Consider the following 25,700-nt stretch of genomic DNA (forward strand, 5'->3'; position numbering starts at 1 on the left):
TTTTTAAAATTTTTTAAGGTTATCAACACAGACACTGATGACCATGATAAAGCAGAGATCTAAATATCTAAAATTAAATTACTTAATTGGAAATATCCCACAAAGATAAGAAGACATTCTGTATTCATGCAATTGAGTGGATCCCCCCTCCCCTACCGTGGACTTACTGTCACACTTGGCACTTGTCTGTGTCCATGTCTCATCAGGATTGCAGGTGATGACGCCCTCTCCCTGGAGCAGGAAGCCTTTCCTGCACTTGATAGACACGTTCTGATTGACATAAAACTCCTTCTCAGAAAGCACAGCATTCTCAGGAATCACAAAAGGTACCGGGCAAGGATTTGCTGATAAAAAGATAAGAACATGCTTACCAATATGTTCTCTCTTAAATGTATTTCTTTAAGGGCAGAGCATGAGTGCAGTAGGACTGGTGTTCTCAGTAATAATAATATAATACTTAAAAATACAGAGCATCAAGCGTTAAACACTGACTTATGTTACATCCACATTAAATTATCTATAAGGATAAAATCAGATAAGATCTCAAACCACCAAGTCATTCAACCACTAATACATGATCCTAAACCTCTAAAATGGCAAATTAAATAATTGAAATTATGGCTCACCACATCATTATAGTTTTTTTTTTTTTTGATCAGCATTGAGGAGACAAAAAATGTGCTAGAAATCAGACTGTATCAAAATTCCCTTAATATTTGAAGACTATTAAGAACACAGTGTAAATGTGTCTTCTTGTCACTTTATTCTCTTTTACTGGACATCCTTCGGAAGGATGCATGTAAGAATCACCAGGCATTTTTAACTAAATTAAATATGATTTAGATCCACACTACAATCAACTATAAATTTAGAGTTTGCAAGGCATATTGACAAAGATGGATACTTTCTACATGTGTGAAGGAAAAAGAAATGATTGCATAAGGATTTCTTAGTGCAAATGTGTGACACATGTCCCAACAAATATTTCAAGCAATTTCCATTTTTTTTTTGATTTTCAAAGGGTACAAAATAAATAAGCAAAGTCGGCATCAGCTGAACCCCAGAGGTTCAGTTATGGTATAGGGATACTTTAAACAGTAACCGGAGCTCTCAATTGGTACTTTGCTTATGAATATATCACTAGTTTTCATTCCAGTGCTTATAACTAGTTGTGTTTATATATTAGTTATAACTATCTGTCATTACATATACTTTATTAATATTGCACATGAAACATATTTTCTTTACCCCTTCCACATCTTCAATCAAATCTACATGTATTTATGTCAAAATTTGTTCATTAAGTAATATTTTCTCTTAATGCTTTACATTTATAAATATCTAAGGAATCTGAAAAGAAGTTAATTGGCAGACAGAATATGTTCAGTAACTCAGGTTGATTTTTAAGATACTTTCCAGAATTTGGTGGATATGCCTGGATTGCTTGCTCTGAGCCAATCTCGTTTTGTGAAGTTTTCTCTGTTTCTGACATTTGGGAAACTACTCATGAAACTGAATCTGATTAAAACCTCTCATATGGTACATATAACCATGGAATATTACTCAGCATTCAAAAAAGATAAACACATGCAATTTGCAGCAACATGGATGGCGTTGGAAGGGATCATGCTCAGCGAAATAAGCCAGAAAGAAAAAGAAAAATACCAGATGCTCTTACTCATAGCAGGAATCTAGAAAACTTAAATAAGGGACCAGGAAAAAGAATAACTATAAGAAAGTAAAAATCAAAATCAACAAACAACTATGAACCAGAGACACTGTATGGGGGGTGGGGGCGGGGAGGGGAGGTATTGGAGTCAAAATAAGGGAGTCGCAATTGTATGGGGAATATAAAAATAAAAAAAAATTGTATAAAAAAATAAAAAAAATTGCATGTACATAAATGAAAAAAAAAAAAAAACCTCTCATAAAGTGAACACACACGTTTGCAGAGAGGAGCTGGGTGGCTCCAAGTCCCATGTTCAGTGCAGTATGCCTTAGACACCCCTTCAAGACTGTAACCTCGGTTGCAGGAATATACCACGCTGGGGCCAGAAGTAGTGTTTTCAACTTCAGCTTTCCCATTCAGAAACTCAAGTGGAGCTTCACACTTGGCATCTAAAGAGAAAAAGGAAAACCTCAGATTAAATGCTCCTCCCCATCTCCTACACAATTTGCTAGAGGTACCTAATGCACCATGTGAAATATTACAGCCTACTCATGTCAAGACACCCACTAAAGGAGAAAAACCCCAGCATGAGTAAGTTTTGGGTTCATATAGACAGGCAATTAAAGGCCAAGCACTCTCCAGACATTATTAAATTTAGTTCTTACGACTAACATTGACCAGATAACATATAGGGCATCCAATTAAATTTGAATATCAGATAAATAGCAAATGTATATTTAGAGTACTATGTCCCAAATATTCTGTGGGACACATTTACATTAAGAATTATTTTAAATTCCTGCTATGAGTGAGACCATCTGGTATTTTTCTTTTTCTTTCTGGCATATTTTGCTGAGCATTATCCCTTCCAGCTCCATCCATGTTGCTGCAAACTGCATGAGTTTATCTTTTTTGATTGCTGAGTAATATTAAATCTGAAATTTAAATGTTACTTAGCAGGCTGGTTATTTTTTTTCCATTTTCAGGGTTTTTTTTTTTTTTGACTTAATATAGCAACTTTAACTTACAATAAATTATATGAGGATTTTGTTCCAGCGAGAAAAGTCATTAAGAGGGATGTATTGTGAGGAAAGCAGCATCATCCTTCTTAGAATCTTAAAAAGTGGGTTTGAGTCATAATTTTATGATTTTTGTGAAAGTAGGGGATGGTCTAGTGATCGATTATGGCTGCACATTGTTAACAGCCACGAGAAGCTTTTATGCCTAAGGTCCTGTGCCAACCTTGAACCAGAACCTCAGTGTCATTGGCCTTGCTTATGGTATTTTCTTAAGAGCTTCCCAAATGATTCCTGTGCTTACCTAGAGTTGAGAGCCACTGGATAAGATGCTAACTGACTCTCTGGACTTCTTTCAGCCTGTGGAGTATACATATACTAGGTCATGTACCTTAATCTTTACTGTACCTTGGAATGTCCTGGAAGCTTTAAAAATACATCAATGAGGGAGAGGAGCACAATGGACTATGGTAGAGGATTGTGTCTTGGTGGAGGGTGTGATGTGGTACCAACACCTGAGGGGGTGATCCTATACCTCTAAATCATACACAATGTTGTATACCAATGTTACCTCAATAAACAAATGAAAAAAAAAAAACACATGGATGAGGGATCCTATCTGCAGAGATTCCAACTTAACTAATGTAACTGGGCAAGCTCCCTAGGATATGCCAATGTGTTGATGGCTAAAATGATGCATTCCTGTGACGTGAGAGCTGTTACTCAAAGCTTCCTAAAATATTTTTTATTATAACACTTCTACAAGATTTTTAGAAATAAAAACAGTTATATAGCTTCCATTGAGTTCAAACATATTATATTCCTTAAAAGATTCAAGATTCTGGCGCGTCCCTGGTGGCCTAGGGGTTAAGTCTCAGCATTATCACTGCTGCGGTCTAAGTTTGATCCCTGGCCAGGGAGCTACCCACATGGCGCAGCAGACCTCTCCTGTCTCACCCACTGTTCCCCTCAGCAGTGTATTTCAGTAGCTCTACCTGTTCTGCTCCCCACTCTGTCTCTGGTGAATCCTCTCACCCCCATGCCCCCCACCTCTGGCTATACCCCAGTTCTTGTATGCATAAATCAATAAAATAAACCTTTAAAAAATAAAATTAGTTCATGCAAAATCCCACAAAAGATGTGAAAATTCATTTGACAGCTGTGCTAACTTCACTTTAAAAAGTTGTCAGTATTGGCCTGTATTGTCACCAAAAAGCAACAACTCTAAGCTTCCTAATTTATAATTATTTGGGGGAGGACACATAAAAAGAATGCAAATAAACTTAATAGTTAACTAGTTTCTAAACAAAATATTTGCCATTCCAGAGTCAATAATCTTGTACTCTATTCCAATTTAATCATTAACTTCTACTATAATTTTTGATTATTTTATTAGTTCAGTGTCCTTGAGCAAAAGCCTATTAAAGGTTCTCATACAGTTTGTGGTTGTGGAACCAAACAAAAATTTCTTAAGAAAAATTTATGAAACTGATTTACAAAGGAAGAGTGGCCACATTGTTTGGCAACCGCAGTACCATTTCCGGCACTGCTGAGGGTGATGGGACTTACGTTGGCACGTTGCTACCCCTCCACTCCACTCTCCATTCTCCTGACACACACGCTCCCTGTTCCCCTGTGAACCAATGAAGAAAGGTCATTGACAGGATAATAACCCTAGAATGAAAAGATAATAAAAGAATGCAAATAACGTAACCTTAGCTGTGAACTTGAATCTCTCAGCTCTGGAATGATAAACAAATTCATCAGTTTTAAGGACTAGGTTTAGACTTTCAAAAATGTTTGAAACAAATTACTTAAAATTCACTCTCTGGCTGACTGCCTTGATTATGATACAGACTTTGCTTTCTATTTAACTGACATCAATTATAACCAATAGCAAAGAATGATGACGAAGTATTTGACATTTCAAAGAGGTATATTTGCTTAGTGTATTTTAAAAATATTTTGAATTGAATTTATTTTTCAATATCTGAGAGGCACAGCAAAGCATATTGCATTGGTATTTTTAAACCTTTGAACATGAAACATGAAACGTGCCAACAAAGCTTACTGGTACGAGGACTGGATTTTTCAACAATGTCATTTATCCATTAAAGATAAACTTACCCTGTGAATGACCCAAGCATTTAAAATTTTAAATATTTTGGATAAAATCTTTCTAAAATTAATTTTCTGTCTTATTAAAAATTATTTGTAATTATTATTCTTAATATACTTTCTATCTATTCTTCAAAATCACATAACCCTTAAGGACAATGTATGCTGTTTGACCCCACAGTTGTTGTAGGGATTATGGGGGTAAAATGTTGTTTTTTGATTTCTCAATATAATTTTCTGAATGTACTTCCTCCTATCATTTACTGTAATCATCATTCTTCCTATGTTTGAAATTCCTAATCTACTATGGAATAATAAGATAAATAAAATTTTGCAATGTTATATGTTTAAAAAAAAAACTAGGTTCTAGGCAATTCAGGGGTTTGACTAGATCAAATACATAAAATTCAGCATAGGGATTGTCTCACTTTATTTTCATTTCTGAGAGCACTTTGGATATTGTGTGGGAGTTCTGTCCTAAATCGGCAAGGTAGCTGAAAAGGAGCTATTCTCTGTACTTTTTTTTTAAAATCTGGTTTCACAGGTAAGATCCCTGCCCTTATTTTTCTATACAAAGGTGTTATCTTTGAGTGATCATTTTAATTATGGGTAAATCCTTACTTGTAAAAATTCCATTGACACTGATATAAAGAAACTGGCTTTTCAAGAAAACAATTGCTTTTATAAAATTAAGTGCTGCCTTTTTAAAAACTCTGTCTTCGGCATCCCTGGTGGCACAGCAGTTGAGCGCTGGGTTGCGAAGCTGCCCGCAGCCTCTGCAGCGCTGGTTCGATCCCTGGCCACTGGCGAGGGTCCCACATGGCGCGTAGACCTCTTCTGCTGCCCGCTGCTCCCCTCAGCAGTGTATTTTGTCAGTCTGCCTGTTCTGTTCCCCGCTCTGTCTCTGGTGAATCCTCTCACCCTCCCGCGCTTCTGACTGTACCCAGTGCTTGTATAAATAAATAAATCTTTAAAAATAAATAAATAAAAAATAAAAACTGTCTTATGAAAAATTCAAACACAAGAAAAATAGAACAGTAGAAAGAAAAGTATAGCAAACACACACAAAGCCATTATCAGGTGATGTGATCAATTCAAAGCAACCCTGTTTTATCTCAGCCCCTTCCCCCTTTCATGAACCCACATTATTTTGAATTAAATCTCAGAAATCAAATCACCTACCAGTAAATATTTCAGTTTGCACCTCTACAAGTTAAGGGCTTTAAAAAACTGTAACCACAATAACATTATCACATTTTAAGAAGCAAAATTTCTGAGGGGCCTCCCTGGTGGCACAAGGGGTTAAGACACAACCTATGAAGCTATCCGCAGCCTCTGCAGCATGAGTTTGATCCCTGGCCAGGGAGCTACCTACATGGCACAGCAGACCTCTCCTGTCTCACCCACTGCTCCCCTCAGCAGTGTATTTCGTCAGTCTGCCTGTTCTGTTCCCCGCTCTGTCTCTGGTGAATCCTCTGACCTACCACACCTCTGGCCTGTATATTTGCTTAAGTTTGGTATCACTTTTTTTCTTAACAAATCTTAGTACTCTCACATAGGAACAATCAAGTGTCAAGCATAGAAAACCCCCAAGTACATGAAACCATTACATGACAATCCTACCTTAAAAAAAAAGTCTTTTGAGGAAATAAAACAAGATTCCTATGAGGCTAGTTCCAACTTTCATGAGCCTACCTTATGACAATTCTTTGACTGCATGGTCAGAAAATGGAACCTAACCTCTTTAAAAAAAGAAGCAAAATTTCTGTTCTAATTTCTAATTGCTGCCTAACTGTCATAATTTACTTTTTACAATTCATTTCAATCAGGGCCAAAATCAGTTCCGCACACTGAGATTGGTTTATCTCTTAGGTACCTCGTTAAATCTATAGGTTCCTCTTTCTCAGTTGATTTATTCTCTCTCTGATCCTCTTTTTCCCACTTGCTATATTAGTCTCAGAAACTGGGAAACAGGGTTATTTGTCCTGTAGTTATTTCCACAGATAGGATTTTGTTGATGTCATGTAATAGATTCTTCTGTCTTGGATACTAGTGGTTGGATTTAGAGCCTTGATGAGATTCACACTAATTATTCTTTTTTGGCGGTGGGGGAGACTTCGTCACAGATGAAGTTGTATTTTCCCACCCAGAGGCACATAACATCTGGTTGCCTCTATTTTTTTTCTGCTCTTAGCACCCATGATGATGATAACCTAAATCCACTAAATCATATGAGTTGCAAATTCTGGAACTGAAATGCTATTATAAATTGATTGGAAGATTTACATAAAGGTAAACTTGTTTTCATCTATTACTTGGGCATCTAGTCATCCAGGTAGCATTGAAACAATAATTCTTTCCTTTTTATTTGGTTACAAAATAATGTGTTTTTTCATGAGCCAATACTAGTGGTTACCAACCAACTTTTTAAAAGGATTTTTAGAGTCTTGTATCATTCAAGACGTACATGCATAAAGTGTTTGATTCCACTGAAGTTATTAATTACCCTTACTGAATGCTGACATGGGTTCCTGATCTATGCGGCCTTCTCCAGCTGGTCTCTGAGTGCTCAGTTCCTAGAATTTCACAGAATCCCTCTTATTCCATAATACATGATTTTTCTAGGCTAAACTTTTACATTTCTTGTCCAAGATCTAAAATTGGTTATTTTTGCAAGTAACTGGACATTAATATTTTTTAAAATATTAATTCTATCACAAAGCTTGGAGCGAGAGCAGTTGCTATAATATCTCCCTGAATTTTGTAGTTAACATTGGGAAGTTTCTGAAAATTTTTAAGATAAATAATTTACTTCCTCAAATTGAGTGACTCATTAGTTTGCTGTATATTTGCTTAAGTTTGGTATCACTTTTCTTCTTAACAAATCTTAGTACTCTCACAAAGGAACAATCAGTGTCAAGCATAGAAAACCCCCAAGTACATGAAACAATTACATGACGATCCTACCTTTAAAAAAAAATCTTTTGAGGAAATAAAACAAGATTCCTATGATGCTAGTTCCAACTTTCATGAGACTACCTTATGACAATTCTTTGACTGCATGGTCAGAAAATAATGGAACCTACCCTCGAAATTTAACATCACTGGCAATGAATACTTAGGCAAAACCTACATTTAATACTTTGGCAAAACCACTATAACAATACAAAAAGGAATTTCCTGAAAAACCAGAAGACAATATCATGTAATGTAAAGCAGTTCCCTTAAATGTCAAGCTTGATGATGTAATTATACTTTTAGCAAAATTGACTGCAGCCTTCATTTTTTTTTTTGTTTTTGAAAGCCAGTGTTTTAACAAAATTAAAATGGATGAAACTTGAAATATATGGGTTAAATTTCTTAACACTTTTACATAGTTTGTAAAACAATCATAGATTGCTTTTATAGATCATATTTGTTTTTTTAATTAATAAATTTTATTTTTATATTCCCCATACAATTGCAATCCCCCCATTCTGACCCCAATCCCTCCCCTCCCGCCCCCTACCCCCCAAAAAGTATCTCTGGTTCATAGTTTTTTGTTGATTTTGATTTTCACTTTCTTATAGTTATTCATTTTCCTGGTCCCTTATTTAAGTTTTCTAGATTCCTGCTATGAGTGAGACCATCTGGTATTTTTCTTTTTTTTTTTGGCTTATTTCACTGAGCATGATCCCATCCAGCGCCATCCATGTTGCTGCAAATTGCATGTGTTTATCTTTTTTTGAATGCTGAGTAATATTCCATGGTATATATGTACCACATCTTGATCCAGTCATCTATTTTTGGGCATTTGGGCTGTTTCCAAAGCTTAGCTATTGTAAATAGTGCTGCTATAAACATAGGGGTGCAGGTGTTCTTTGGAATTGACGTTTCTGTGTCCTTTGGGTAAATACCTAGGAGTGGAATTGCTGGATCCTGTGGAAGCTCTATGTTAAGTATGTCCAGAAATCTCCACACAGCTCTCCATAGTGGTTGGACCAGTTGACTGCAGCCTTCATTAAAGTAAACAGGGAGACCAAGTTTTGCTGATGGGTTTTTAGTATTACAACTTGGGAATGGTCTTGAGACCTACTTGGTATTTGGTTGGAAATGCTCTGAGGGTTTTTCAGACCAGCCTGCCATGTGGGAACCTGGCATCTCATAAAGAACCCTATAAGGTATTTGAGCCTATTGTTTGAGGAAATCCTAGCTTGCACACCCAATGGTCACCTCCCAAAGTGACAGATGGATTTCCCTCTTGCAGTGTATAGTTAATAGGAGGCAAAAACTGGTATGTGGTCAATTGAAATAACTATCAATCTTATGACTTTGATTTTTTAAATTTGAGACATTTTGCATTTTACAATTATGTCACCTTAAGTATTTCATGTCGGGGTACAACTGAATAACGTTAAAAACTAAGTCCCCACTCTTAATCCAGCAGGCATGTTTGGAAGACTGTAATTGATAGGGGAATGGAATGGGCTGCCAAACGAACAAAGCCATAAAATTGACCACCATGACCGGAAAAAAGAGCCCAGTGCCCAGAATGCAGAAGCAGAGGCCAAAACATGTTTCTGTGTCAAAGGCCAGCACCAGAGAGCAGACATCCCAGCAGTGAACTGGTGCAAACTGGTGCCCCCAGTTAGAAAGCCCTTGAAAACAGAGAGCCTCAAATCCTCCTTAGCGTGCAGACTTCTCCCATCTCTTTCACTGCTCCCCTTAGCAGTGTATTTCAATAAATCTGCCTGTTCTGTTCTCCACTCAGTCTCTGGTAAATTCTTTCACCCTTGCATCCCAGGCCTCATCCTGATCTCCTCACAACATTATTGGCACAAGTGTTACAGCATAAAGTAACAAAGTATAAAAGAATCTTTTACGACAAAAATTAGTGACGCTAATTGGTACTAATACTAAAAATATGCCCAAGTATATTGGAAGACAAGGTAATTCTAGTTCAACAATCTGTTTGATTTACCTCTAGTTCATAGCCAGGTTCACATTGATAGGTAATTGTGCTTTCAAAGCTGTATTCATTGCCAAGCACAAATCCATGTTCTGGACTTTCAGGTTTCCCACAAGAAACTGGACTGCAGGATTCATCAGAAAATGGTGGCTCCCAGCTGCCATTGAGCTAAATAACAAACAGCAAATCATAAGGCACATTTAGGAGTATGAATCAAGAAGCAGCTACCAGCAAATTTGGTAGCTAAATAATCCCCAAAACAAGAGTAAAAAAGGCCTAGAGTTTGGGCCTATTTCCACTACTTATTATCTATGATCTTAAAAAATACACATTAATTATTAGATATCCTTAGCACTCACTCCTAAACAATGTCAGACACTTAACACATTAGACAATCATTTTCTTCCTACTGGAACCCATTAAAAACCCCCAAGAGTATGATTTCACTATGGTGCCCAAGGACTGGATGGTTGATACATCTAATCTATGACTTTTACCAATACACCCTTATATTTCACACACTTCTACATTTTAATTTAAAGTTTATGAGAAACAGCAACTTTTGGGTTTATCATTCAAAGTTTGAAAAGATGGCTTCTTTTTCTTTATTCCAACATAAATACTTGAGAGCATTCTATCATATAATTTGGAGTGGGTCACATAGTTAAAAAATAACAGTGCATATATGTATGTATACACATGTATTATTTATATATTTCCCTGCCACCATAGTTAGAGTTATCATTTTTTCCAGTCTTCTATTTGGTTCATGCTTGTGTGGATAAATATACAAATAAACATGTATAGTATATATTATTATAAATATATTTAATATAAACATATAATGTATAACTCATATATACTATATATATTACACATTATAAAGAAGACAGAGAAGCCCACCTGACAGGTTGATATGTTGACTCCCTCATAGGTGTATCCTTTTGCACATGACACAGACACTTGCTTATTCACAGTGAAATCGTCCCCATGAACTAGGATGTGTATCATGTTTGCTGGCAGGGGACATGTTCTAGGACTGCAGGAGATTGTCTCAGGGAACCAATGGCCATCTTTCTGACAGGTAAATGTGTCTATATCTGTGTCCATCATATAACCTTCCATACAGCTGCAACAGGAAAGCAAAAGTAAGTGCCTTGAAAGAAAGTTACAATATACTAGGTGATCTATTCTTGGATTTAAGAAACTGTTATAAGACATTTGATATGATATATCAAACCTGATTCAAATGTCAGGTGGACAGAATTGCTATGCAAAAGCACCAACATAATAATGATAAACAGCTCAATCCTTAGTTATTCACCCTCAGGATTAGCCATGACTAATGTTCCTGTAAGTATAACTGATGTTATTTACCTTCATTGGGATACTATCATTATTGAATTTTTATTCTAAAAACGGTTAACAGTTCAAGAGATTCTAAAGAGCAAATCAGACTCAGATACCAGTAAGAATATAATTAACATTTATTTGGAATCTACTTTGTGCCAAACACTGTTTGAGGTCCTTTACACAGGGTATTTCTTTTAGTCCCGATTACCAAATATTATCGTGTAGCAGTCATATGGGTGTTTGACTCAAATCAACCTGATTCTAAAACTATGATTTTTTTAAGTTTGCATTTATTTATTCAGCACCTGTTCCATATCACTTACTAAATTTCAGTCATTACTCTAAATGTTCATCTAACTCTCATGTCAACCGTAAGAATAGGTACTATTATTACATTTATTCACATTTTGCAGATAATGAAACTGACACCACACAAATTAAATAATTTCCCTGGGAAGTGACCGAGCAGACATTCCTACCCAAGGAATCTCGCTCTAGAGTCTATGCTTTTCCTACTACGCTGCCCTGCTTTTTCATTAAACCATTTAATTTACTAACACTTACTAGATAGATATAATTTTTAAATTTAACAAATCGCAAGGCTAGGTAGGAGTCAGGGGTTTGGTAAACTTGGAGTGATTTATCTGCTACTTAGGCAAGAGCTGAAAGATGATGTAATCAACACACCGTGAGCATTAGCAAACAAGGAAGTCTTGAGAAGATGAGATTGTGACATTTCAACAGAAATTTTAAAATGGATTTCAAAATCAAGAAGTAATTTTTGTTTGTCTTTTCAGAGCCTAATCCACTGCTCCTCAGCTTTCTTATCACTGACCATTCTCCTACGCCTACTTCCTTTAGCATTCAAGAGAAAATGAAGGTAGGGCTAACATGTCCACAACAGAGTTCTTAAGAAGAGTTGTTGAATTATTAATAAAATGTAAGAAGCCAATATGGGAAGGATAATCCATAATTCCTCCAGAGATGTGAATAAAATCAAAATTGACTTGGAGGGGTAAGAGATCTTTGACCATTACAGTATTCCTTCCAATAAATATTTAATTTAAAGAATAGCTCCCTATTTTTTTAAAAGATTTTATTTATTTATACAAGAGCTGGGGGACAGGTGAGAGGATTCACCAAAGAAAGAGAGAGGAGAATAAATAGCTCCCTATTTCTATTGAGCAATGAGAGTGTATGCTTTTTGACCTGAATTCTTCAGTTTTTGCCTTATTTCCCCAATATTTGATTGTATGAATATAAATATAAAAATGATATCATAAAGAAATTGGCCAGCATCCTGTTTTAAAAAAAGGCCTTGTGACTTAGCAGATACTAAAGCTCTCTAAAGGATCTTGCTATTTTATGAAGCTCAACAGAATAAGATAATCACGATAATTATATCAGGAACTACAAGCTGAAAATGTTAGAATATAGTTTACGGACAAAGGATTTCCACATAATTATGGGTAGAATAAAGCCAAGCATTAACAACTTCAGCTTTTAGAGAACAGTTCAGAGATGGTGATTTCTTCTCAATTAGCTAAAATTCTCCCTTAGCACTTTTCTTTTCAAAACCCTCCTGCCTACATTCCAGGGAGATTGTAGAGCTAAGAACTCACCTGATTTTCACTTTACTATCATAGGTGTATACCTCTCCAGTAGCAATGGCATTGGTGACAGACGGTGGAGATCCACAGGACAGGGGCTCACAGACTGGATAAGGCTGGCTCCATGTTCCTTTCTCTGTACAAACCAGATCTGAACTGCCTCGTATGACATATCCAGATCTGCAGTTGTATGTTATCCCCTTTTCTTCCAAAGAGCTGCTCTCACTGATGAATGCGTTTGGTATCACTGGAGGAGAACCACAGAGAGCATGCTCACAGCGGGGGAAGCCAGAGCTCCACTGGCCATTGGCTTCACAGGTGATTTCAGAAAGTCCCAGGAGTTTGAAGCCTTTGAAGCACTGAATCTGGGCTGCCTTTCCACAACCAAAGTCTGTCCCATTGACAGCTCCATTTTGAATTACTGGTGTGGAACACTTGCAGGGTAGGCAGGAAGGTGGGCTGCCACTCCAGGAGTTATTGGAGAGACACCTTCTTGAAGGACTTCCATGGAGCTTATAACCAGGAAAGCACTGATACTGTATGTACCCCCCATGATAGAAGGAAAATCCATTAGGGAAGCCATGGGTCAGATCCCCAGGAGACCCACAGTTGACAGGTTTACAGAGAGGAACCTCTGCATCCCAGTTACCATCAGACTGACAGGTGAGTTTGGAAGCACCATGCAACATGTAGCCTTCCTGACAGTGGAAAACCACTTGCTTCCCAAAGCCATAGTCCAGGCCTTCCATCACCCCATTTGCCACCTTTGGTGGGGAGGCACATCTGATTGGCATGCAGGTGGGTGTGGTTCCACTCCAATTTCCATCAGCAAGACAAACACGGTTTCTGGCTCCCTCAAGTGAGAACCCTATATTACAAGTATACTCAACCTCTTTTTGGAATGTATACTCATTTCCTTTCACCTGGCCATTGGCTGAGACTGGGGGTGAACCACAGTCCACAGGAATGCAAATTGGCTCATTTTCATCCCAATTTTTATTTTCCTGGCATGTTCTCTTCTCAGTGCCATTCAATACATACCCAGGATTACACGTGTAATACAACACACTCAGAAATGTGTAGTTGCTTCCTTTGATGGACCCATTCATAATTGAATTGGGTTTTGGGCATGAGATGACCTCACACTGTGGGGAAGCACCACTCCACTCTCTATTCTTTAGACAAAGTCTTATGTTGGAACCCACCAGAATGTGTCCAGGTTTGCAGTTATATTGTACAGCACTGCCCATCGTAGTCTCTGTGAAATGCAAAAAACCATTTTCAGGAGCAACAGGCAAGTCACATTCAATTGAAATGCAGGATGGTGCACTGCCATTCCAAGTTCCATCTTCTTGGCAGGTCAGCGTAGGGTTCCCCAAAAGTTCATATCCTGGATTGCAGGTATATAAAACCATGGTGCCATACAGATAGTTTGCTGAAGGTGTAGCAGAAGATCCCTTTGTGCTTTCCCAGGTTTTAGTCACTGCTCCCAGATGATGAGGTGGGTGAGGAGTCAGATATGGGACTTCCATCATGTCTTCTTCTTGATCAAAATATCCCTGACTATCACTGACCTTAGTAGAGTCTCCAAAATCTATGTGAGGAGGGAGACCACAGTCTATGGGTACACATGTTGGGATGGAGCTTGACCATCCTGCCTCTTCGCAGGTCTGCATGGCATGACCAGCCACCTGGAACCCAGGGAAGCAGCTGTAGATGATCATGGCACCATAGCTGTAGTCTGCACCTTCCACAAAACCATTATCAATGGGTTGTGGGGGATCGCAGTGGATGGCACTGCAGGATGGGACATCCACATCCCAATCACCTGTCTCTAAACAGGTCAAGGCTTTGGGACCTTCCAGCCTGAAGCCTTGGTCACAAGAGTATGTGATGGTTTGGCCATAGTGTAGGTTTGTGTAGGAGAATTTGCCATTCAAAATCTCTTTGGGCTTTGGACACTCAATGGGTTTACATGTTGGTTTTCCTCCAAGCCAGTGACCGTTTTCTCCACAAAGGGTGGTAGTATTTCCCACCAACTCAAAACCTGGCTTGCAGGTGTAGAGAGCAGTGCTGAGATAGGCGAGACCTTGCACATCAATAATGCCATTGAGGATCTCCTCAGGTTGGGGGCATTCCACTGGAACACATTCTGGCAGTGGAGAGCTCCAGGTACCGTCAGCTTGGCAGAAGGTGGAAGGATTTCCCCTTAGGAAAAACCCATCCACACAAGAATACTTGACACTACTTCCAAAACGAAGAGCAGAAGAAGGTGCAGGGACACCAAAGGAAATTAAGGGAGGTGGGAGGCAAAGAACCATCTTACAAACAGGAAAAGAATCATTCCATTGCTGGGAGGGCAGGCATTTCAGTACAGAGGGGCCCTGTAGGGCATGCCCTTCCTTGCAGGAAAACATTACCACTCCTACCTCCGTTGTCAGCTCCTTCAATACCAGCTGGTTCTCCAAGAGGGGTGGCTCTGGGCACTTGGCTGGCACACACTTTTGGTTTGGCTTCTTATTCCATTTGCCAGATTTTTGGCATGTCCAAGAATTATCACCAATGAGCTCATAACCCTCATTACAGAAAAACTGAACCTTGGACCCTACTTCAAAATTTTCTCCTTTCATGTAGCCATTCTGGAATGGGGGAGGTTTCCCACAGTTGAGGGGGATGCAGGACAGAGGGGATTCACTGTGCCAGTGGCGATTGGCTTGGCAGACAAACACAGGGCTTCCAACCGACTTATATCCTGGATTGCACCGATATCTCACTTCACTCTCAAAGATCCGGCCAGTGGTATGCTGCATTACAGGGAAGAAACAGTTAAGTACAATTTGTACCACAGCTAATATAATTAACAGAATACACTGAATAGGAAAAAAAAAAGAGCTATACTAAAATGCCTACATTAAAATGAACTCATTAAACATAAGCAATTGAAGATTTATGTTTTTTTTTCCTCCAACACATCACTGTATTTTTTAACAGGTGAAAAGGAGATTAAATTAGGTCATCCCTGCAGCAGAAATGTTTATTGCAGTGTGGATCCCATAAGAAGTGGAAGATCAATTCTCTAAGTCAATTGATGAATCAATAATAAAAATTATAAATTACTTGGTAAGTTCAAAAAGTCTTTCTGATCAAGACTGCGGCAATGTTGTAGTTGCTGTGATTTGTTTTAATCACAGAAAAGGAAACACACACACAAACCTAACCTAAAATTCTATGTTAATGTTGCTTGATCATAAAAAATAAAGCAAATGAAACATTTTTCATAGTGTCCTAAGACTACTGTCAAATTTTAGGTTCATTTTTAACATACTTAAAAAAAAACCCCTACTATTATAACATGAGGGTGGAAGATAAGAGGCAATATTTCACCTTTTGAGCAAAAACTTAATATTCATGCTCTCAACATTCATGTAAGTAAGTGTCCAATATAATAATGGGTCATTTTTGTGCAGTTCAAGAAAAGAATTAGTGTTGAAAACTGTGAAAAGATGCCTAAGATCCTTCAGTTGTAATGGTGTTGGCTAGCTCCCATGCTATAGTGCACTTCTTGGATTTTGGACATAATTATTTCTTTTGTTTACTTATTTATTGCTTGGGTACCCCACGTGCATGTAAAAACCATGCCACCACGGACCTAATCTGCATCTTTAAATACTAGATCTCTAATACTTAACTGGCACTTAGGAAACCCAGAACAAATGAAGGCTCCTTAGCTACAATATCCACCCTCTTCCAACAGAAAGCTAATACATACAAGTCCAAGTCTCAAATAAAGGCCTTTACTGTCCCTTTGCTGTTGTTTGTGAATATAAAGGAGAAACACACACACACATCCATTTTAAAATGGATGTATATTTTATAGAAATCAGTCTAAATGTAATCCAGAGAAATCTATTATCATTTCTAAGTTTGTGTGTGTGTGTGTGTGTGTGTTTTAAAGGAATGATGAGAATATCATCTGTTTAAAATGGTCCTTAATTTGGGGGAGCAGATTTTCATGAGGGACTTAATAAGAAAATGCATGTTAGTGTGAAAGCAGGAACTGTGTGGGTCTGACTTAACCCTTTGTACATCATGGTGAAATTACTTGCAGGTTGACTAAAAGAAGACTGTAAAAAACCACATCATAGTGAATTAATGGTTTACCCTATCTTTCTCTCAAACTGAGAAATGATAACAGATTTCTCTGGATTACATTTAGACTTTGATTTCTATAAAATGTACATCCATTTAAAATATCTTCTTCTATAAAGCAAAACAGCATTTTGTTCTTTTTTAAAGATTTATTTATTTACTTATACAAGCACTGGGTACAGTCAGAAGCGCAGGAGGGTGAGAGAATTCACCAGAGCCAGAGCAGAGAGCAGAACAGGCAGACTGATGAAATACACTGCTGAGGGGAGCAGTGGGTGAGACAGAAGTCTGCCTCACCATGTGGGCATCTCTGCCGCTGGCAGGGATCGAACCGGCGCTGCAGAGGCTGCTGACAGCTTCACAGCGCGGTGCTCAATCACCTGTGCCACCAGGGAGGCCCAAGGAAATTGAATATTAAAAATTCTCAATGTCTATCAAAATGTCTCCAATATTGACTACCAATTGATTTAGCTACTTGTGTGTCTCAGCAATTAACCTGTTCATTGCTCCTGCTTCCGAATCTCCAGGTAGCCTCAGTAAGCTGGTCCTGGAAATGATGAAAGCCACAGACTGCTTGCTAATCAATATCTTACCTCCAAGAAGCCATTCTCAATCTTAGGCGGGTCATTGCATGACACAGGGTGGCATGTGGGAATGGGGCTACTCCACTGTCCTGTGGCTTCACAGGTGCTCTTCTTTTCCCCTTTGATATAGAATCCCTTGTTGCAGCTATAAGCCACCATGGCCCCAAAACTGTAGTTTGAGCCACTTGCATAGCCATTCAGGATGCTCGGTGGCTCTCCACACCGCACAGGGATGCACTGGATGGACATGGGGGAAGGGTTCCACTGTCCACCTCTCATGCATTCAATCTTCGCCGAGGTGTTCAGTACGAAACCTTCCATGCATTTGAAGGTCACAACTGAGCCTGCGGCAAATTTTGCTTTGCTCACAGATTCCAAAATGCTGTAGGATACAGATGGGGGTTTTTCACAGAAATGAGCTATACAACGGGGCATAGCTTGACCTTCTGGAGGAACCCACTTGCCCTGGGCATTGCAGAGGAGTTGGGAATTGTCTGCCAGGCTGTAACCATCTGAGCAGTAGTAGAATGCAATGTCTCCAAATAACCGATGGGCAGTCTCTGGGGAGGCGTGTTCCACATTGGGGGGCTCATCACAGGACACAGCAAGACACTGCTGGTTACTTGCACTCCACTTGCCACTGGCCAGGCATTCAATGGTGTCAGGTCCAGCCAGCGTATAGCTGTGAGATTGGGAGAAAGGAACAATCACTAGGTGTAATATTTGAGAAAGGTATCTGCATCTTCTTAGGATGTTTAGTTTTCAAAACCTTTCCAACCATGATTTTAGTTCTAGTCTTCATTCTATAAAATAGTAGTTACAGTTTGAAACTGAGCTTATTATTTGAGATATGGAAATATAACTTGATATTAATATCAATTAAAGCTTGTTCAGAAAGGGAAGTGGATTTAAGATTTCTGCTTTAATTTTGAGGAAATCTAAAAACTGTTAAACATTTCTTTCAAAATAAAATAATCAGCTATGATCCTGTACGAGTCTAATCAAAATAGGAACCTACCTGTGTTTAAATGGTTTTAGTTGGTTGATTTTATCACTAGTCCTTGAAACAAGCTATTTATGTTGATACCACATAGGTAGCCTACATATAACTCACAGTTACACACTTAGATTCAATGGACTTTAAAACAGCAATTGGAGGGCTTCCCCTTCCCTGGTGGCGCAGCAGTTGAGCGCTGGGTTGCGAAGCTGCCTGCGCCAGTTCGATCCCCGGCTGCTCCCTGGCCACCGGAGGAGGGTCCCACATGGCGAGCAGACCTCTCCTGCCGCCGCTGCTCCCCTCAGCAGTGTGCTTCGGTCCTTCTGCCTGCTCTGCTCCCCGCTCTGGCTCTGGTGAATTCTCTAACCCTCCCGCGCTTCTGACTGTACCCAGTGCTTGTATAAATAAATAAATAAATAAATAAATAAAAATAAATAAATCTTTTAAAAAAAAAACAGGAATTGGAATGTTAATTTCCAATATTTTCTAAATTCCGAACAATGTGGTTAGTGTTTCAAAGTTGTGTTCTGCAGTAGCTCTGCTATTCTACTAATATGAATGCATTTATACATTTTGCTGAATAACTCTGTCTTTCTTCAAGGTGTTAGCTCATCTATGATGATAGATTGATGACTCGCAAAAATCTTAAATTATTTCCAAGTGCTCTCTCATGGAAAAGAACAAAATACTAGGATTTGCAGTATTAGAATAATTACTTTTGAGTCATTCATGTTTTCATTCTCATTTTTACTGAAGGGAAAGAGGATGGCATTTTAAAGGAATATCTAACATTTGATCAATCCATCATTTTGATGCTAATTAAAGGTAAAGGGAATAAAATAACTTGGCACCTAATTTATTCAGTTTAGACATATTAATTACTTCATTTTACAGATGACTGAAAGGTGGTTTATACGGGCTCAGATTGATGGTTTAGACCTGGCAGCAAGCAGCAGAATTGGAAACCAAATTTGGTTTTTTGGATTCTGCCACAGCTTTTTAAATGAGGTAGGACAGATCACAGTTTGTGGGTGTCCTGTTTCCACAGGCTCTGCATTGCAGGCATTAGTACACATTATATGACCCACCCACCCTCCAGCAAAGATTAAGTCATTTGTTAGCGAACATTTCTCCCGAGCTCCCTTTTAGAAATAGAATCTGTGATTACAGTGCAATTGACATTCCTTTACTCTGTAGGCAAGATTTTTGAATCTATTGGGAACAGGGAGAACAACAACAACAAAAAAATGAGGGCATAAGCAGAGATGCAGCCACTTCAGTAGGGCCATATCTCAGGCATTGGTCAGAAGTGGTCTGAAAACAAAGGCTCAGAGCCGTCCCCAACAGCTAAGGGCAATCTCTAGACAGGTCTGCTGCAGCTCACTGTTTTGAATAAACTCAGTTCTTTGTATAAGAATCTGAACCTAGCACATAATTAGATGACTCCTGTCTTAGAGGATCCAGAACTATATAAAAAGACAAGGAACTAAAAACATAACATTATTGTTAAAAACCCACTACTCCAGGTTCGAGTGCTCAGTTTTGACTGTTCCTGTGTAGAAGTGTTCTGGGTGCAAGTCCCACATGTAAGACCCCTGATGTTTTACAGCACAATTTAGCTCCTTTGCACACTTTGAACCAGACATTGTTATTTTCATGAGCCCCTTGAGAACCTTGATATTTCATTGGCTATAGTTCATAGACAACACCTGAGTGACGCCTGAGTTACTGGAATCCATTGTGACATCTACAAAATTCCTCTTTTATTGCATGGAGTCTGCTGCTTTGGGGCAAAAGCATTTGCCTCCAGAACTTTTCTTATTCCTCAAATCCTCTTAAGGACACGAGAACTGTGATTTGGAATTTGGCAGCACTTTTTGTAATTTGGCCTCTGACTCTGCATCATCTGGAAAATCTGCACCAATTACTTATCCCTAATGGAAAATCATAGCAAAGCTCCCCTGTAAAGTTACGAATATGACCATTAAATATATAAAAAAATTTGAATAATGGGTCTCCCCGGTGGCGCAGCGGTTGAGCGCTGGGCTGCGAAGCTGCCTGCAGCCTCTGCAGCGCCGGTTCGATCCCCAGCCGCCAGCGAGTGTCCCACATGGCGTGCAGATCTCTCCTGCCGCGCCCACTGCTCCCCTCAGCAGCGTATTTATCAATCTGCCTGTTCTGCTCATTCAAAGGGTTAATGATCTTCTAGAAACTCCTTTCTCTAGAAATAGAAAGGAAATAAATGCTTATCTTTTGATGCCATGCACACCTGAGTTTGGTGTCTTTCCTCTGCTGTAGTTTGCTCTAGTTCATGTGCCAGTGTGCATTCTGTTCTAAGTCTTACATGTCACAAAGCCCTCAGACCTGTTGGAAGAGTCTCAGCAAAGAGTCTCTCTCAGAGCGAGCAGACTTAGAATTATGCCCATTTGTGAAAAAGAACAGACCAGAGGCTGAGTTGGCTGAAGTGTATTTCTTCCTACACCTTCACTTCCAAAGTTTTAAGCAAGCCATCTTAGGAGGAGTAGAGGATCATTTTTCAATAATGGAATTGTGTGAAGAGGCTCAGATCCCAAACTGAAGCCTCCCTTGTAAGCTCTAATGACAGATTTGCAGGAGAGCCTCGGGACTAAGTGATCAATACTTGAATGGCTGGTATTTCAGAGAAGCAACACACTGAATAACTCAAAAGCTGGAACTACAGCCAGTGCCTTAGATTAGACCACAGCCAAGCTGGGAATAGAGGTTTACAGAAAAGAAATATCTTCTAAAATACAGTCAGTCGTTTAAGATGCTAAAGAAGAATGTATTTTCTGAATGATAAAGAGGAATTAATTGTTACTTAGAGTATAGATATAATTATAACTGGGTTCTGATCAAATTGCTGCACCACTTCAATACATTAGTCTGAATGTGTATTAAGATTTCTGGGGGACATATTTCACCTGGTTATTTGTTTAAAATAACATTTAGAAAATGACAAAACTTTGTATAGATGATATACAGACTTACAGAAAGAAAGTGAAGAAGAGGGAATATTTGAAGTGAAAATGGATGAAAATATTCTAAAACTGGTGAAAAAATGAATTCTCAGATGTTAGCAGTACAGTGAGTCCTCAGCAAGGCTGACAATAAATATGCCATTAGTTATATCACAGGGAAACATCAAAACAATACAGACAAATCTAAAAAAAAAAAAAAAAGAACACAAGGAGAAAGACATCACTTATAGAAACTCAATTAGAATTTCTCAGATTCAATACTACTAACATCTTTGGACCAGGAAATTTTTTTGCTGGGGAGCAGGAATGTTCTATACATTGCAGAATATTTAGCACTATCCCTGGACTATATCTACTAGATTTATTGGTACCTTCCCACCAATTAAAATACCAACATTGTTTCTGGACATTTCTCAGTGTCCCTGGAGGGCCATGCTGCTCCTGGTTGAGAACCACTAAATTAGAATAATGATGGAATTCTAAATAGCAACATTAGAAGTCACAAGGCAAGGCAATAGTACTTTAATAATGTGATTTTCATTACTCTGTTGCTTTTTAAAAGTAAATCTTTTTTTGATAAAATAGAGTTATCATTAGGCAGACACAGAACTCTTGTTATGATAGAATAATTTTTGAATAACAGAAACAAATGCTTTATGAAGAAAAAAGTCTCTGTATGTGTGTGTAGATAGATAGAGTGATCTTTAATGTTAAAACAAAGAAGAATTTGGGAGAAGAGTATAGTAAAATGTTATTAACATCTATCTTTGGGTAATATTTTAAACCTAGCCTTTTATTTTCTCGAGTTATGTGGTGGTGGTACATTACCTTTTTAATCAGAAAAAAACCCAGAAGTTGTCAATATCTAGTTATAACTTGGAACATTTATGTTTAATAAGGCTTCTAATAAAGATTGAAATGAATAGTCTTAAATAGTCCATGCAGTTCATTAGGAAGCATTTTTTAAAAGTTAACTCACAGCGGGGAGAAGGGACCCTCCAAGCTAACTCCTGCACTATTTCAAAATTGAAGACTACCTTTTCACTGTAGGTGTTAAGATATGGGATTCCTAGCAGTGAGATTTATGCAAGTGTTTGACTCTTAAGTTTTATACAGGGAAATATCGTGCCACCTGCTGGCAGTTCTGTATCTGTGGGCTAATCTTCCATACAGGCAAAATGAACTTCAACTTCCAAATAGCACAGCAATTGTGTTCTCTCCTCTGTGCTCTAATCATCATACTAAGGGCAAAGGTTGTTGAACTTTTTGAGATTTTTCCAGGCTGGTCCATATATTATATCATTCCCCTGCTCACACAAGTATGGACCTTTAAGGAACTCGTTTTATGTAGGAGGACAATGGAAGCCCAGAGAGGTTACACCATTTTCCTGAAGTCACACAGTAAATGAAGGACAGAGCTGAGACACAAATTCAGAAAATGGTCACCCTCTCTGCTGCTACCAATTGTGTGAAAAGTGACTGGGTTGAACACGGAGTTGAAAGCACTATTAATAGTGAAAATACTTTCTGAGGAAGCATGGGGAAAAAATAAGCAATAAATGCAAGTCAGATGACCTGAGATCGAGTCATTCCTCAATTCTTCATTGCCTGCTTGACACCCTCAGAAGATTACCATTCCCAAACCAGCTTCCCTTTTCTCTGCACTTCACAGGGTTTCTGTGAGAATTATAGGAGATGATGCGTACAAAAGAGCTTTGTAACTTCTTCCTGGTTTTTCTAAATACTCAAATTTTAACTTTGAATTAAATGAAATAATCAAAGATTGAATGAAGAATCAAAAATGCAATGACCTGAACCTTGTTATGTTTTTACTTGCAGATAGGACTCTTTCCTTGTTAACTGAAATTCTTGCCTTCTGTTTTGTGCAAGATAAATCCACAAATGCCTATTTAAATGTGCTTTTTGCATCTTCCGTTAGAGGATAAAGGTATTTCCACTGCATTGCTAAATGTCTATTGTTCAGCACCTAATCTGATAAATTATTCTAATTCCAGGAAAACATTGTTTCCACAGGAGAATAGGCTGCCTTTTGGCTGTCAGAAAACAAGAACATAAAAGCTTCCTTTGGCTTTGGTTGCCAGGAAATCGAAGACACTCTTCAGTGGAGTTTGTGTCTGCAGTTGGGGAGCTCTGTCCCCCGAAGGATCCCACCTCTCCTTTCCCTTCCAGGCTACTCACCCTTCTTTGCAAGTGTAAGTGACAGTGTTCCCAAAAGTGAAGTTATTCCCAGCGATGACAGCGTCTTTGATGGCCGGTGGCTCCCCGCAGAACACAAGATGACAGGTAGGTGGCGCTCTGTCCCAGCTGCCTGCCGCTGTGCATTCCAAGACAGGAGGGCCCTGTAAGCTGCAGGGAAGAAAGAAGCCACTAGTTCTGTTGGCTATTTACTTAAAATAGGTGTACTCAGAAGAGAACAGGGGGCGCTTGAGAACTTTCAATGCATATACTTTTTTTCACATTTTATTACTCTATATAAAAACAAGGGAAAACTAAGCAGGCTGTAGGTCATTTAGTGCAATGGTTAGGCTACAAAAACTAAAGTAGGCTACAAAAACAGTGCAAAATAAATCATCTTAATGTGTGCACTGATGGTATTGTAAGGTGAACAGCAGAATAATAGGCAGGTGAGAATCCAACAATAAGGGGACAGATTCAGGAAGTCAAGGTAACTGAGATTAAAGGGTACTGGGGATCTGAACTGTGTTGCTCCTGGTTTTCTGGCTGTTGATTTCACAAATCCCGGATTCCTTGCTAAGGTTCATCTACCTTCACTTGCCAACTGATTCTGAATGTCCTTTTATTCCATTTTCTGTTCACTTTAGATCCTGCTGATCAAGTTTCTGATGACAGCTTGACTCTTTTTAAACACACACACTTGCACACACATCCAGAATTAACCTCTCACAGTACTAAGGATGCAGGCCCTTACCTTGCAATACTTTTTACAACATCCCAACGCGCAATGTTGAGTATAAGCTGGACAAGTTGTTAACAAAAAAAACCCCCACAAATCCATCACAAAAGCACTTTATTAGGTATTGGGTTGTGCTTCACAAACACTTTCAGCTTTCATGTCAAATGTCTGAAAGTGGGTTAGAGCGTGCAGAATATTTCCCTGGTCACTTACTATTAGCTGAACCTCAGGAAGCATACAAATTGAGAATATTTTTTACATCGAAAAACTTGTATTGAAAATCAGCCAGTCACAAATAAAAGAAACCTATTGAGTAAGTAACGAGTAACAGGGCATTGTGGGAAGCTTGGCTAGTGGAGAGGGGAGTTTACCTGTATCCACTCTCACATGAGTATGATGCAGTAGAAAGGTAGGTTAGCCCACTCAAAATATATTTCCCATGATTTATGTTTTTGGGGCTTGAACACTTGACCAGTTCACATATGGGAGGAGAATGACTCCAAGAACCACTCGCAAGACAGGACGATTCTTTCTCACCATCCAGAGTATAGCCTTTATTACACCTAAAGCAGGTAGAGGAAAATTACAGACCATAATTTGCTTAATGTTACACTATTTTATCTGTGTCAAAACTGCCAAAAAGATAGAAAATCAAGTCCTATTGGAAGAATTCTTTTCTCCTATTGACATAATGCTTTGGAATTATTTTTTTTCCTCAAGTTTGAATTCTGTATGTCTTCACCTTTGCTGGGTGATAAACAGAAGCAGTGAGGAGCTGGTTTGTGTCATGGGTAGCTGCAAACAGAAACTTCTTGGTGTAGAGTGGTGTGACCTGAGATGTTAGGTTTGGAGTCAAAGCTCCAGGATATTCATAAGCTTGTGGGACCTCATTCTCAGGGCTCCTCAAGGAGGCCCCACAGGCAATAACAGGTTAATGCTCATGGGACTTAAGGATCTAGAAATGACTACCATTTTCATACTACACATAATTCAATTACCTGCATTTTAATAAAAAAGATCCTCTGGGATTCTTTTCCCTCTTTCTCTTCCAGTGTTCTATCATTGCCAGCATGTTCTCAGCAAATTCTAAACTGCAGTTTCAGCCTTAGACACTTACCGATATATCACTTTACTGCCATAGGTAAATGCTGCCCCATCGATGTCACCATTTTCTGGAGTAGCTGGTGCACCACAGGAAATAGCTTAAAGGAAGAAAAACAAAGAGCATTGATTTTTTTAGCTTGTGTGTGCAAAAATCTCCCAAAGCTCAGGTGGGCAGTTCCAGGTTTCTTGTCATGTTTAAATAAAAGCCCACTGGTTGG

General features: G+C 38.6%; 1 protein-coding gene across 1 annotated transcript in view; it reads right to left on the bottom strand.

Annotated features, from left to right (window-relative positions):
* The window catches only part of SVEP1 (sushi, von Willebrand factor type A, EGF and pentraxin domain containing 1), a gene marked incomplete at its 5' end in the record, with an annotated part of 147,543 nt that overhangs the window by 22,653 nt on the left and 99,190 nt on the right, over positions 1 to 25,700 (bottom strand). The window contains 10 exons of the mRNA XM_084236795.1: positions 168 to 344; positions 1,945 to 2,118; positions 4,255 to 4,318; positions 9,764 to 9,919; positions 10,655 to 10,880; positions 12,727 to 15,518; positions 17,457 to 18,129; positions 23,643 to 23,810; positions 24,750 to 24,941; positions 25,496 to 25,580. Of these exons, the coding sequence (XP_084092921.1) occupies positions 168 to 344; positions 1,945 to 2,118; positions 4,255 to 4,318; positions 9,764 to 9,919; positions 10,655 to 10,880; positions 12,727 to 15,518; positions 17,457 to 18,129; positions 23,643 to 23,810; positions 24,750 to 24,941; positions 25,496 to 25,580 (4,707 nt within the window). The remainder of the gene's footprint in view (positions 1 to 167; positions 345 to 1,944; positions 2,119 to 4,254; positions 4,319 to 9,763; positions 9,920 to 10,654; positions 10,881 to 12,726; positions 15,519 to 17,456; positions 18,130 to 23,642; positions 23,811 to 24,749; positions 24,942 to 25,495; positions 25,581 to 25,700) is intronic.

The sequence above is a fragment of the Talpa europaea genome (assembly GCF_964194135.1).
Source record: "Talpa europaea genome assembly, chromosome: 7".
Classification (NCBI taxonomy): domain Eukaryota; kingdom Metazoa; phylum Chordata; class Mammalia; order Eulipotyphla; family Talpidae; genus Talpa; species Talpa europaea.